The sequence below is a fragment of the Arachis hypogaea genome, chromosome 5, assembly GCF_003086295.3.
Source record: "Arachis hypogaea cultivar Tifrunner chromosome 5, arahy.Tifrunner.gnm2.J5K5, whole genome shotgun sequence".
Lineage (NCBI taxonomy): Eukaryota > Viridiplantae > Streptophyta > Magnoliopsida > Fabales > Fabaceae > Arachis > Arachis hypogaea.
Window position 1 is genome coordinate 29,914,567 of NC_092040.1, and position 13,633 is coordinate 29,928,199.

At 37.8% G+C, this 13,633-nt stretch overlaps 1 protein-coding gene across 9 annotated transcripts; it reads right to left on the bottom strand.

Moving 5' to 3' along the window:
* Positions 1–4,275: 4,275 nt before the first annotated feature.
* Positions 4,276–11,848, bottom strand: LOC112801064 (uncharacterized). 9 transcript variants are annotated; one of them, XR_003201726.3, is made up of 8 exons: positions 11,379–11,848; positions 10,635–11,097; positions 6,563–6,830; positions 6,386–6,456; positions 6,177–6,304; positions 5,979–6,062; positions 5,308–5,870; positions 4,276–5,224 (listed from the first exon to the last, which is right to left on the bottom strand). XR_003201726.3 is itself a non-coding variant. In XM_072236992.1 (8 exons), the coding sequence occupies exons 1-3, from the start codon at positions 11,395–11,397 to the stop codon at positions 6,468–6,470; spliced, it is 447 nt and encodes a 148-aa protein (XP_072093093.1). In that variant the 5' UTR covers positions 11,398–11,835; the 3' UTR covers positions 4,276–5,224; positions 5,308–5,396; positions 5,754–5,870; positions 5,979–6,062; positions 6,177–6,304; positions 6,386–6,467. The 9 variants fall into 9 exon arrangements, 5 of the variants coding, with proteins under 5 accessions (XP_072093093.1, XP_072093092.1, XP_072093094.1 ...); XM_072236992.1 differs by having other exon boundaries at positions 5,308–5,396; positions 5,754–5,870; positions 6,386–6,830; positions 11,033–11,097; positions 11,379–11,835; XR_003201720.3 differs by having other exon boundaries at positions 6,386–6,830.
* Positions 11,849–13,633: the final 1,785 nt, after the last annotated feature.

Consider the following 13,633-nt stretch of genomic DNA (forward strand, 5'->3'; position numbering starts at 1 on the left):
AAAGCATAACCAACCCTCGTTCTTCTATGTCTAGGGACTTCCACCTCTTCACAAGATCTCTTAATCTCAATCCTCTGTTCAATAATTTTATCTAAACCATTTCCCTTACTCAAATCATAATAGAGAGGGTGAAAAAAATTTACCTCCTCAACGCTTTCAACTCCAGCGGGAGAGGGTTCTTCATGCTCAAAGGATTCTTCACCACTAAGACTTGATGCTTGATCTTCATCACCAAGGGAACTCAATTCTTGCTCTATCCCATCCAAGTCTTCATATGGAATATGCCTTGGAAGGTGTGCACTTTCCTCCCTAGCATCAATTTCAATCATCTTGGAGGGGTTTTCTTCAACTCTATGTTCCCATGGAGGCTCCGCATCTCCTAAGTCTTCTACCACTTCTTCCTTGTCTTCAACAATTAAAGCTTCCTCCAATTGTTCCAATACAAAGCAACTTCCATCATTTCCCACCGGAGTTTCCAATCTCTCCTTCATGCTATGTTCTTCATTCGATTCTCCACATGTAGCCATGGGAGTTCCTTGAGTGTTCAAGCATTGGGAGGCTAATTGATTTGTTATCGCATCCAAGGCGGCCATGAAATTTTGCACATCCCTTTTCATCTCTTCTTGAACAAGAACACCAAGGGTCTCATCCATTAGAGATTGGGGTAGGTGGAAGGGTTCATCAAATTGGGGGGATGGTTCATAGTAGGAAGGTGGTTCTTCTTGGTAGAGTTGTGGTTGTTCCATGTTTTCCACTCTTTCCACTTGTTGAACAACACACTCCATGGTTGCTTGAAATTGATCCAATGCTTCCTTGAGATGATCCCTTGACTCTTGTTCCTCTTGGATAATATGAATAGAATCATGTGGCTCTTGGATCAATGGATATGAGTATTCTTCCATGGGAGGTTGTGGTGGAAAGTAATATTCATCTTGTGGTTGAAAATTTTTATATATTGGAGGTGGTTCATCTTAGTAATAATGTGAAGGAGGTGGCTCTTGAAAATATTGATGTTGGAATGATGGTGGCTCTATATGTGGTTCATATGGCTCATATGGTTGTTGGTAGGATGGATATGGATTAGGGTCATATGAAGGTGGTTGGTAAGAAGGGGCTTGTGAGTATGGTTGAGAGTTATGTTGAGGATATGGTTCATAGGCATATGGTGGTGGTTCTAGAAAGTCACAAGGTGATTCACCAAAGCCATTGGATTGATATGCATTATAGAATGGCTCTTCTTCATAGTGCATTGGTGGAGGTTGTTGCCAAGAAGATTGATCATATGCATATGGCTCCTCCTACCTTTGGTTATCCCATCTTTGATACACATTCTCATTATAGTTTTCATCACCTACAACATAGTTGTAACTACATTCATAGCCAAAGTGAGAATTCATGATAGCAAGAGAGGGCAAAAATAAAAAATAGTAACAAATAAAGAGAACAAACTAAAAACTAACAAAGAAGCAAAAAGCAAACATATTCATAATATTCACATATATACAATAACCAATAACACAACACCATTGCAAATCCCCGACAACGACGCCATTTTGATGAATGAATTTTTGATGGTATAGAATTTCACAAATGAATTCTCGTTGCAAGTATAGTTTCTAAACCAATCAATAATCCTTTCATACAAAAATTTGTTTGTCACTAGTACAAACCCCTAAAATTTATAAACCGAAGTATTGAACCTCGGGTCGTTCTCCCTAGGAATTACAATAAAGTGTCTTGTTATTGGTTGTGAGTTATTTAGGGGTTTTTGAGATTTTAGACAAGAAATATAAATGGCAAAGAAAATAAACTAATAACTAACAAAGCTCTTGGCAAGATATGAGAACTAGAAGTCCTATCCTAGTTATCCTCCTCAATTGTGATAACAAATTGTCCATTACTCCCACTTAGTTAACCTCTAACCATGGAGGAAAGTCAAGTAGATGAATCAATTTGATTCCTCAAGTCCTAATCAACTCCTAAAGGAAAGACTAGCTTTAGAGGTATTCAAATCAATTAGCAACTTCTAATTATCAATCAACAAAGGAATTAGATAACTCAAGAGTCACTAATTACTCAACCAAGGCCAAGAGGAACAAAACCTACACTAAAACCCAACCAAGCATTTCATCAAACACTTGGAAGGTACAAAAGAAAAGCATAGTAAATTGATCACAAGAATAGAATCTAACAACAATTATTGAAAAGAATTAACAACAATAATTAAAAGAAATACATTTATTATGAATTACCTTGATTGAATTGAAAGAGAGTAGAAGAAACAAAAGTAGATCTACAACAAAACATAAGAACAACATAAAAGAGATTACAACAAAAGAATGGAAGAAGAATGAATGTAACAACAAAGAATTGAAGAGTAGAAGTAGAAAAAAAGCATGAATCTAAATCTAGATCTAAGAACTAAACCTAATTCTAATCATAATTCTAGAGAGAAGTGAGAGCTTCTCTCTCTAGAAACTACCTCTAAAACTAAACTATGACTAATGATGAAAAGTATGTAAAAGTATCTAAAGTGTGTTAATTCCCCTTCAATCCTTAGCTTAAATAGCATCAGAAATGAGTTGGATTGGGCCCACAAGGCTTTTAGAATTCGCTGGCCACGTATTGCTTTAAGTGGATCATATGGCAGCAACAACGTGTGCGTGTACAGTGCACGTACGGATCACAATACGTGTAGCAACTATGGCAAATATTATATCATTTCGAAACCCCGGATGTTAGCTTTCTAACTCAACTAGAAGCGCATCATTTGGACCTTTGTAGCTCAAGTTATAGTCGATTAAGTGCGAAGAGGTTGGCTTGACAGCTTTTCCGATTCCTTTATTTCTTCGTGATTTCTCCAACTTTACATGCTTTTCTTCATTCCCTTGATCCAATCTTTGCCTCCTAAATCTGAAATCACTTAACAAACATATCAAGGCATCTAATCGAATCAAGGTAAATTACATTTAGCTATTTTAAGACCTAAAAAGCATGTTTTCACTCTTAAGCACAATTAAAGGAGAATATACAAAACCATGCTATTTCATTGAATAAATGTGGGTAAAAGGTGATAAAATCCCCAAAAATCAATACAAGATAAACCCTACAAATGGGGTTTATCAACCATCACCATGTAGTTGGTGCATTGATGGATCGTAGACATTATACAATGCTTGAAGAGTGGTTATGGTTGTGACTTTGGAGGATTCCTGCCTGTTGGTTTGGCCAATAATTTGCTCCATGTTGTTGCCATGTAACTTATATGGGGGTCGTGAGAATTCTTTCTAATTCATATAGATATCTTTAACCTTCATAACCACGAAAACGTCTTCCCCTACGAACATTAATTTTATCCAACTCCCGTCAGTAAGACCATAGCAAGTAACCAAATTGTCAAAGCCACCTATGATGTACCCAGTCTCATTACCCTTTCCAACCTTAAGCTCAATCTGGTTATCACTGAGATCTATGAGGAACATCCTATCCTTTAGTAACTCTGTATTTGCGATAAAATAGAGATGGAAGTTCATGCAGAATCTACATATGCATTGCATAGTTATAAGTCATAAAGAACACAAAAAGAAGACTTTTGAAAACTTACGTGAAGAAAATATGGAAAGGGACCATAACAAATAACTCACCGCTAGAGGATCCACGTGAAGGTTAAAGATCCTATCATCATCAAAATCGGGGGGAAGTAATCTTCTATTTTCTGCAGCTGATGGTGATTGACTCATAATGGGGTTTGAGTTGGTTTCAGGAATCATGGAAGGATTGGGACGATAATTCTTCAACTATGGTAACTTTATAATTGCTGTAGTGAAGACATAACTCTTGTGGGTAAAAAACTAATGGTCAAGACGAGCGTAAGAGGATGATACTTATGAAAGAGTAAATACCAGAGGAGCAGAGATGTAGTTGCCTTTTTTTGTGCAAGATAGAAATAAGAAAGTATGTTCGTGTTGTCAGAGAGGAATGAGGATTCTCGGGGTGTTGGTGGAGTTAGGGGATTTAAACCCTTCTTAATAGGCAATGAGATATGCCTTAAAGAAAGTAAGATGCAATAAATTAGTGAGTGTTTTGATGGACTTGATCTTATGTGTCAGGCTTCATACTCTCATTAAGATAGTATAGTTAGTACTTGGTTCTATATCTTGACAATTTATGTAGATATATATTATCATACTATTTTATCAATATATATATATATATATATATATATATATATATATATATATAATAGTATAAGTTTAAAAGTATAATTGTGTATGCACATAATTTGTTTTTGTCAATAAGATATTAAGACACGTATCAATTAATGTATCGATTTGGTAAAGGCTACATAAAGCATGTTGAATGAGGGGAGGTTTGAAAGATTTGAGCGTTCCAGTTGTATAGGAAAGCATGATGCAAAGATAAGTTAATTTTTATTGGTGGCAGTTTGTGATATGGGTTTATGCACATAAGAACATGGTGTGGTCGCTGCAAATCAACCATTGAATTTTTATAGCTATTTGCATCTGCATGTTAGAGGAATGCATTATTGGAGACCTGCGAAGGTGGGTGCTATACTTGTTGATGCAGGGAGGATTTATGTATCATGAAAAGTCTTGCAAGTTAACATGATATGGCCACTATTTTATTCAATTGAAAAAACGACAACACAACAGGCACACAGTTGCACTATCAATACAAAATGTGCCCATGCTACACATTCCATACATATAAAGCAAATAAGGTTGGGTTCAACCACATAGAACACTAACTTAGTGCTAGATAAACTAAAATATAGCATAGGGACAACTCCATGTTCAAAATGACATAAACTTGTTAAACCAGATCCACATGCTATTCATCAAGATTTTATGAATGGTTGGGAACATGTGACCAACATTATGAGTCTCGACAGAGTTAGTTTGCATGCTAAGGAGTTTTGAGTTCTCAAAGCCTACGGACGGCTACAATGTTAACATATAAAATAATTTAGTTATCTTTAATTAAAAAATAATTCAACATACATACACTATTTATTGGATACCTCGTGCATGTGATGCTTATCCAAAAACATGGTTAAGACACTCGTCTCCCCACACAGCTTAGTGACAATTATCCTGCATAACTGAAAGGCATTCAGATCTTCCATTTTAATGGCAACTTTGAATAGAAATTTTTGTCCCACCAGTGAGTTCAGTTCAGTTGGATATTCCTCATTGATACCATCCTACGTGTATAAAATATGTTAAGCGCCTTGCTAAATTTGGATTAATAATAGTATAATGTACATTTAACCCACAAATTTGATACCCTTGTCAACTGAGCTAGCCTAAGATCAGAGGCAGTAACTCCAAGATATTTGACCACCTTTTTGTCATACAGCAAGAATGAAGCCGCTTCTGTATCGTCAACCATTCTCATATTAATGTTGTATCTATAATTGTTGATTTAAAGGTACAGGTTAGAATACTTTGCAAGTGATGTTATTCTAAATATCGAATAAACAACTTGCGGAACCATACCTAAGAATGTGAGTATTTAGATATGTGTCACATTTAGTACAGTGGTATGATTTTTTTGTCTCTTTTAATGAGTGAAAGCAATATTTGCAACTCTTGTACCACCATCCATTCTTAAGATCAATAGCAACAACACCAATAATAGCAAAATTACCACCCTGTTTTTGGTTAGGATCAGATTCCTATAACTGTGAACAAAATTTTTAAAGGAAAATGAGAACATCTATAGCATCTCACTCAATTGTCTCTTTGAGCTCTGATATTGACTTGTATGTAGATTGGTTGATGAGGTCATCTTCCAGATTGTATACGGGTTCTGCAGCAAGTTGGGATAGCCTATTTGCAGGTGGCACCCTAGACATGATAATACTACAAGAATAAGGTGACGCTAATATTATAGCCAATAGTTATAGGTACATTACATAATCTTTAACAATGTAACAAATAACTAACTACCGAAACCTTTGACGGAATTCCTTCACTTCTTTGAGGTATGCATTATGTGCAGTATTGAGTTGTAATTGATATTCGATATGCCCATTGTGCCTGTTAAATTTGAAGGATTGTATAAGACAAATAAACAATCAATATAAATCAAAATACATTCGGAATAAAGACGGTCGTGGTAATTAACAACAGTTTGTTTTCAAAGTAATTAACCTTTATATAGATTGAATTTTGCAAATTGCAAGATGAATATATACTCAATGGTTGGTTGTTCATCCATATGTTTCACCAACTTAGTAGCGAATTCTTCCAACAGAGTGCATCAAATGTTATCTTTTCCCCTGTTTCAAAATGGTTCCATATGAGAGCAATTAGAAAGCATAACATTAAAACGAAAAGCATGTATAAGTTTTTGTACTCACTGCATGTCTTGAAGCTCCACGACTATGTCAATGCAAGTCTTTCCATTCCTTTTAAATTCGATAATGTCACCCTTGGTAGTAATTAGTCCGATGACATTTGCATGAAAAAATCCAATGGGACGTCAATGCGATAGTAATAGCCACAACGAACTACATAAAGTTGTGAATATGCCATACCAATAAAATGGGATCGAGCATTGGTGTGATTAAGAGTCAGCTCATTGGGAACAAACCGAAACATGTTCATGGGAAATGAATTATCTTGCACGGTCCTAATTTGAGTATCCCTTTTGAAATAAATTTGCTGCGCGTGATTGGTTGGCTTGTACTTCTGATTGTTTGAAGACAATGAAAAATTTGATATGGTGTATATGTTGCCTTCGGCCAAGTCATCTTCAAACAGCCATCTGTGTGGGTTTCTGATGGAGATTTGTATGCGATCCCCCTGCACATAATTGTCTATTTTTCAAATTAACATTAACATATTGCAAAGCAGATAGAAAATAAGTATGCACATAGTTTTTGATTTCCCAAGTTAATAAGTGTAACACCCTACCATACAGAGTCTTATGCTTAAGTCATAATTCAGATATGGCAAGGTATTACGACCTCTAAAAATAAAAATTTAGTACGTATAGTAGTATGAATAATTGATTATAACTAGGAGCCTTTGTAGAAAAAGGGGTAAACAAAAACCGCGACCTTAAAGCGCAACACTCCGATCGATAACGTAACGAACAAGGATAACCAACGCGTGATTATATATATACAAAGGAGTGTCAAAAACAGGAATATCAAGACTCAAAATCCGGCTGCGAAGATAACCGATCCGAGCATAACAATATATACATATGATAAAAATAAGGAAAACCCAAAGGAAACCCAAAGGGACACAAATACATGAAACCTATTCTCCATAATCTCCCATAAGGGGAGTCATCACAGTTTGTATTATTTAATGGAGATAAAAGTATCTAAACAAAACATATAAACCAAAACATAGCCCTGAGGACAAAGGATCTTCGCAAATATAGAAGTCTCCAGCATGCCTCAGCGGGAAACCTCACGTCCTGCATCTGAAAACCACAAAATCCGCATGGGTGAGAACCAGAGGTCCTCAGCATGGTAACAGCTTCCACATATATAATACATAATAATGGAGGAAAGCCAAAGGCAATCCTAGAACTTTCTCCAGATAATATCAAAGCTTATAAACAAGCTAAACCATAAAGGGCATCTGACTAAAGATTCTTCAGTCTAACTAATACTTCCCTTTCCAATTCCTTCAGACCTCCCAACCACCAGCAGGAGTATAATGTAGCAAACACAGTTATATCAAACAAAGAATATACAAATAGGAACAGTTAAGGCATTTAGACAATTAGCAAGTATTATGCATTCAAATAGGCAATCTCAAACAATTCATATAGTATGCATATGATGAATGCCTGTTCCTAGTGGCTGATGATATCATCTTGTCGGTTATAGAGCCAACCCAACAAGTCCTGGTCGCTAACCATTGGACTGTCCCTCTGTCATGCATCCCCAACTCGAGTTATACTCGTCATAAACTTGATCATAATCATGATCTATATCCATCACCCTCACTGGTGAATATTTACGGGGGCGAGCTCATCCGGGTCTTTCACAGTGCCCGGCCACACTTACGACATAGGGTCAACAGAGTATCAAGTCTCAACCTGGAGCACGTGGTGGCTAGCCACTGCTACTACCCAGGGAAACTCGTATCTCAGATAGTGGAAGTGCAAATCACAATTATCAATAATTCAGCATAAACATGCATGAATTCTCATCCATGGATCAACATCCATATCAGCCATTCCGGCTCACGGTTAAATCCATAACCAGCCAAAATTCATAGCATACACAGCTATTCCGGCTCACGGTTCAATCCAGAACCAGCCAATATTCATAGCATACACATCTATTCCGGCTCACGGTTCAATCCAGAACCAGCCAATTCATAAACAATTACAGCCCCTCGGCCAATGGCATAACAAGCACTTCCACCACCATCCTCCACATCTCACATAATCATCAATGCTCCTCATTGATTATTCATTTTCCCTTGCTTCACTCGCAAGTTACCACATCCACTAGCTCCTTCTCTCATAGCTAGGCTTATCATAATGATTTAGGATATAAGTGGTGAGATCGGAGGCTTAGAAGTATGAAATTTGGCTTTTAAAACTCAAAAATCAACTTTGGGATGAAAACAGGTCCGCGCGTACGCGCACTCCACGCGCACGCGTGGATGGTCCTCAAAAACTTCATCGACGCGCAAGCGTCATGCACGCTAACGCGTGGATTAAAAATTTGCCAATCGACGCGTACGCGTCAACCACGCGTACGCGTGGGTGTCCTCGTGCCCCAGGCACAACACTGGCACAGTTCTGGCATGACTCTCTGGAAAATGGCTGGGCAGTGGGTGCAGCACCATCGGCGCGCCCGCGCACATCACGCTCACGCATGGATGGCATTTTCGGGAAGAATGGCGCGCACGCGCCAAGTGCGCCCACGCGCAAGGGGTCATTCTGCAAAAAATTTTCTAAGTTAAAAGCTGCAGAATTCACCAATTTAAACCCCAATCTTCCAACGGACATAACTTTCTCATTTTAAATCGTTTTTCACCCGTTCTTCGAACGGCATGGACATCCCGGATCCAATTTCATTTCTAAATAGATTTGGCACAAAACAGAGATCCGTAGTTCAAGTTATGTCCCACCAAAGTATGCCCAAAAACCATATTTTTCATAAAAACCACAAAGTGCCATTTGCAAACAAGTCATTTCCAACTCTTCTCAAAATCAATCAAAACATGTCATTTTCATCCCTTTTCTTTGAAATCAATCAAAATATATCAATTTCAACATCAAGCCTCCTCAACTCACACATTGACACATTACCACAATATACAAAATCACTATCTCATCATTCTAACCCACTTCACCCAAGTGGCTCAAACTCAAATATATTGACATATCATATACTCTTACTCATGCCAATTCTCAACAACACCAATTCCAATAAATCATCATTGTACACAATCAATATCATACTCACCATCAACATGGTTCAACCCACAATTCAACCATAACCAATCATCAAGCATATATCACAACATGCATATTTCTCATACATCATACCACCAAGGCATCAATAACCATCATCACATATATGACCACATCATATATCTCAATCATTAATCAACATCAACCATTCAATGCCTATCTTAGGGCCTCTAGCCTAAGTATTTCCTACCACATTACATATTAGATACGGGAAACCGAAACCATACCTTAGCCGATTTTCCGAAGCTCCACCGGAGCACTTCCAAATCACCTATCCACAAGCTCTCAAGGCCTCAACACCTCCAAGAACAGATTTTTCACCACCAAACCTTTTCCAAGCTTTTCAAAATCACCAATCAAGCTCCAATATCCACACACACACAACCTAAGCCACAACCATCATACCCATACACAACATCTCAAAACCCAAACATCATAAAACAACAAAATTACACTAGGGTTAAGAACCTTACCACACCCAAGGTCCAAGGAGACAAGATTAACCTTCTCCTTCAAGAGAGTTGGGTCCTATAACATCAAAGAACCCAAAATCTCAACATTTCACCCATGAAACTCGAAAATAAGGGCTGAGATTTCGAACAGCAACACGTGTCTTACCTCAAGATTGGTTGTATGGGTTTTGTAGAGCTCTCCGCGGTGAACGCGTGGCCGCAAACGGGGCGGCAATCGGAGCTCTAGATCAAAAGTTATGGTGGTTTGAAGATCAACCAAGGGAGAGAACTTGAGAGAGTGTTCTTCCTCCCTTTCTCTCAAATTTCAGCTTGTGTGTGTAACAAATGAGGAGAGAGAGTGCTGAAAACTAGGGTTTTGGTTAAGTTATGTTGGGCCAAGGACCCACTTTGGGTCCGTTTGGCCCGGTTTGGCCCATTCGGTCCAATCTTGGTCCGATTTCTATAAAATTGGTACCGAAATTCTCGTCTCAAAATCCTCTATCACATTTAGCCATAAAAATCACATTTTAGGCTTTCTAGAATAAATTCTCATTTATGGGTTAATTAGCCGTTAATTAACCGGGTTTTACAATAAGTGAATCCATGATATAAGCTTACTAAGTGATCCATAACCACCATGTCCAGCATAGGCTTTTGATATTTCTATTCGGAATGTCTGACAAACCAGATCTTTATCACCCTTACCTTGATCTTACAACTTGGATTCTCCATGTCAAAGGCAATATCCTTTAGCAGAGTCACTGAAGTGACCATGATGATGAACTTTCTGATGGGATTCCAGTGCACAGTGACAGGTATCTGAATATGGTTGGGATGGTGGAGCAAGCTAGAGGATGGTTGAATTTATATTGGGTAGTCAGCTTCTCACGGGACGGGCCGATGAGCATACTCAATGTTTCAATGTAGGGAATAAGACAATGATTGCTATGAAAAGCCATTATCATTTGTTGGACTTTTGTGGCTAGTGCGGTATAACGACCAGGCTTCATAGATTGTTAAGCATATAAGATAGAGTAGCAGGTAATTTCTAAGATATGTAATGTCTCGGCCAAAAAAAGAACTTGGCATGGTTCCGTGTGCACCTTTTGGGGAACATGTTCTGCGGCCCTTTTGTATGAGTACAGGGTCGAAGAGGAGTGCATGTGTACTGCCAGAAAAATTATTCCAATGTGCATCAATAACTTGTTTTATCTTGTATGCATAATTAAAATTTAACATGTTGTGAAAAATAATGGCAACTAAAAAGAATAGGTATAACCCTTATGAAAAAAGCAGTTGTTAATATACCGATTAACTGATGATAGCTGAGGCATGAAAAATACAATATTGATGTTTATTTTAGCGATTATTATGTGTGGAATAACGAAATAAAATTATTGAGGCACTAATAATTCAATCAACAAAAATATGATAAGTAAGTATACTGACCACGAGAGAATGATCCCATTAGTCTTAGTGACTAACGAAATCGAACCTGAAACGTCCAACAGCAGCAGCCGAGCAACCAAATTCAAAGGAAGTGACAAAAAACGGTGACGATTGAGGGAGCATGGGTCACTATTGCCAAATATGGAAATCAATTGCAGACATGATTCAAGAAGACCTTATCTCCATCGCTGACCGCACGTTGTCGTCGACGGCTGTCATCGATAATGGCGAAGATCTTCGCCACCGCTAGTCAGTGCTCGCCCATTGAGGCATTAATCGAGATGGATGTCATTGTCACTCCTATTGACCTCGATCCACTCTTGTTTGCATTTGATATCTGAACTTGTTTTTGGATATTTTTGTACTTATGAAGAAACGGACTAGGGAATTGCAAGCATGACATAGAGCACCGTTTGAATAAGAGGTTCTGTTTGCTTATAGTTACCTTTAGGGTTTTGATTAGTTTTTTCCTTTTTTATGGTTTGGTCATTCTGCTTCTATTTGGACTGGCAAGCTATAGTTAGTTAGTTACTTTAACACAATATACTGGGCCCAATGAATTAATTTACATGTAGGAAAATTACATAGAGTTATCCTTATTGTTATATAATAACTGGGCCCAACTATATTACTTGTAGCGAGATGCATGGTATAGGCTAGGCAAAAAAGAATTAAACAATCATGCAATAGATCATGTCTCATGTTTGACTTTTCTTTTAAAATCATACATATGATGAAATGTAGAGCATTAATATTTGATTCCTAATTATAGGAATAACATTAGACTAACCTCAAAAGAATAACTTATTAATATATAGAAGCACGCATTTGGATTGAACTAAACAAACCCATGAGGCTTATGATATCTCGCAGCTGCCTTGGTATGCAATATATCTATCTAGTGGGATACAATAAATATAAACATATATTTTTCAATTAGAACTTCATTACACTGTAAGCAAGCAAAAGGACCAAAGGATTAGAGACTGTTCAAGCCACACTACATAATTAGCACTCATGGAGGTTACTATTAATAATTTTCCTAACCTAGACCAAGTAATACGTATTTCACTGGTGCTAATAGTCTTGCGCTAAAGGCGTAAAACCTGAAAAACATAAGCGTTTCATCATAGATGAATACACTAAAGCGCACAACGCTCCCTCCCTTTAACCCGTGGGCAATAGAGAATCTTTCCAGCCCCTAGTGAGAAATGCCTCTAATGACCTTGTACTCCTCCATCTAAGCTTCATTAAGACAGGTGGTTTACGCATGTCCCTAACATAAATAAAATCCATCCTTGATGGAAATGCTTGAGAAGCAAATGTAGCTAGTAGAAGCAGCAAAAAAGATTTGGTTTCACCATGAGTTACATTCATAAAAAAATGCCGAATAATGTATAAAAGTAAAAGATATATATATATATATATATATATATATATATATATATATATATATATTGCCATTGAGTAATGAGAAGCTTGGTATCCCGAAATTATCCTGACAACTGTAATCAGCTCTGGTGTTGGCGCTCGATTCTGCAGCTGGATATTTTGAATAGGTTTTGGAGGAGGTGGGTTGTCTTCTTCATTAACCACTGCTATGTTGGTGTTTGAGTTCTCTATTCCTTCATTGGTTAAAGGTTCAAATAGGGCCTCAACGGGTGGAATAGCCACATCGGAATAGGCATTAACGCCACACATGGAAAGAGCTTCTCTTATAAAATCTGGCACATCATGAAATGTTAACTGCGCAGCTGATAGGTTGGGACAAAAGTTGAGCTGCGGGCATATGTCACCAGCCATGGTAGATACTATCGACCTCAGGGGCTAGCGTTCGGGGTCAGCATCAACTTCATAGCCCTGAGGGAAATGTTCTGCATGTGAAACTGACGCCGATATGTTAGGAGTTTTGATAGGAGAGCTTCCAAATGATGGTGATGGAGTTTCTTGTGCGAGTGAGCTACCGTGTGGAGTGTGGTCGAATATTTGTATGACTTCATCAACAATGACAGTAGGTATGATGTCGACTGGCAGCTTCAGAGGTGGGAAACAAGGAACCTTCGTACACATATTATAGTCCTTTGCCTCAATGATCAGGAATTTGTCTCCCTCAACAAAAAAGACACTAAGCCATCCACTGTCTTTAAGGCCATAAAGGGTTGAGAGATTTTTGTATTCGGTAACAATTATAGCGGTGCAGTATCCCTTTTTAATGACGACATCAACTTCATTGTTGGTAAAATCATAGAATGTCT

Excerpts from the sequence above, each read along its gene's own strand:
- LOC112801064 (XM_072236992.1), bottom strand. Across the intron at positions 6,831-11,032 it reads CAGAACATGTTCCCCAAAAG|GGGGATCGCATACAAATCTC; the intron begins GTGCACACGGAA and ends AATTATGTGCAG.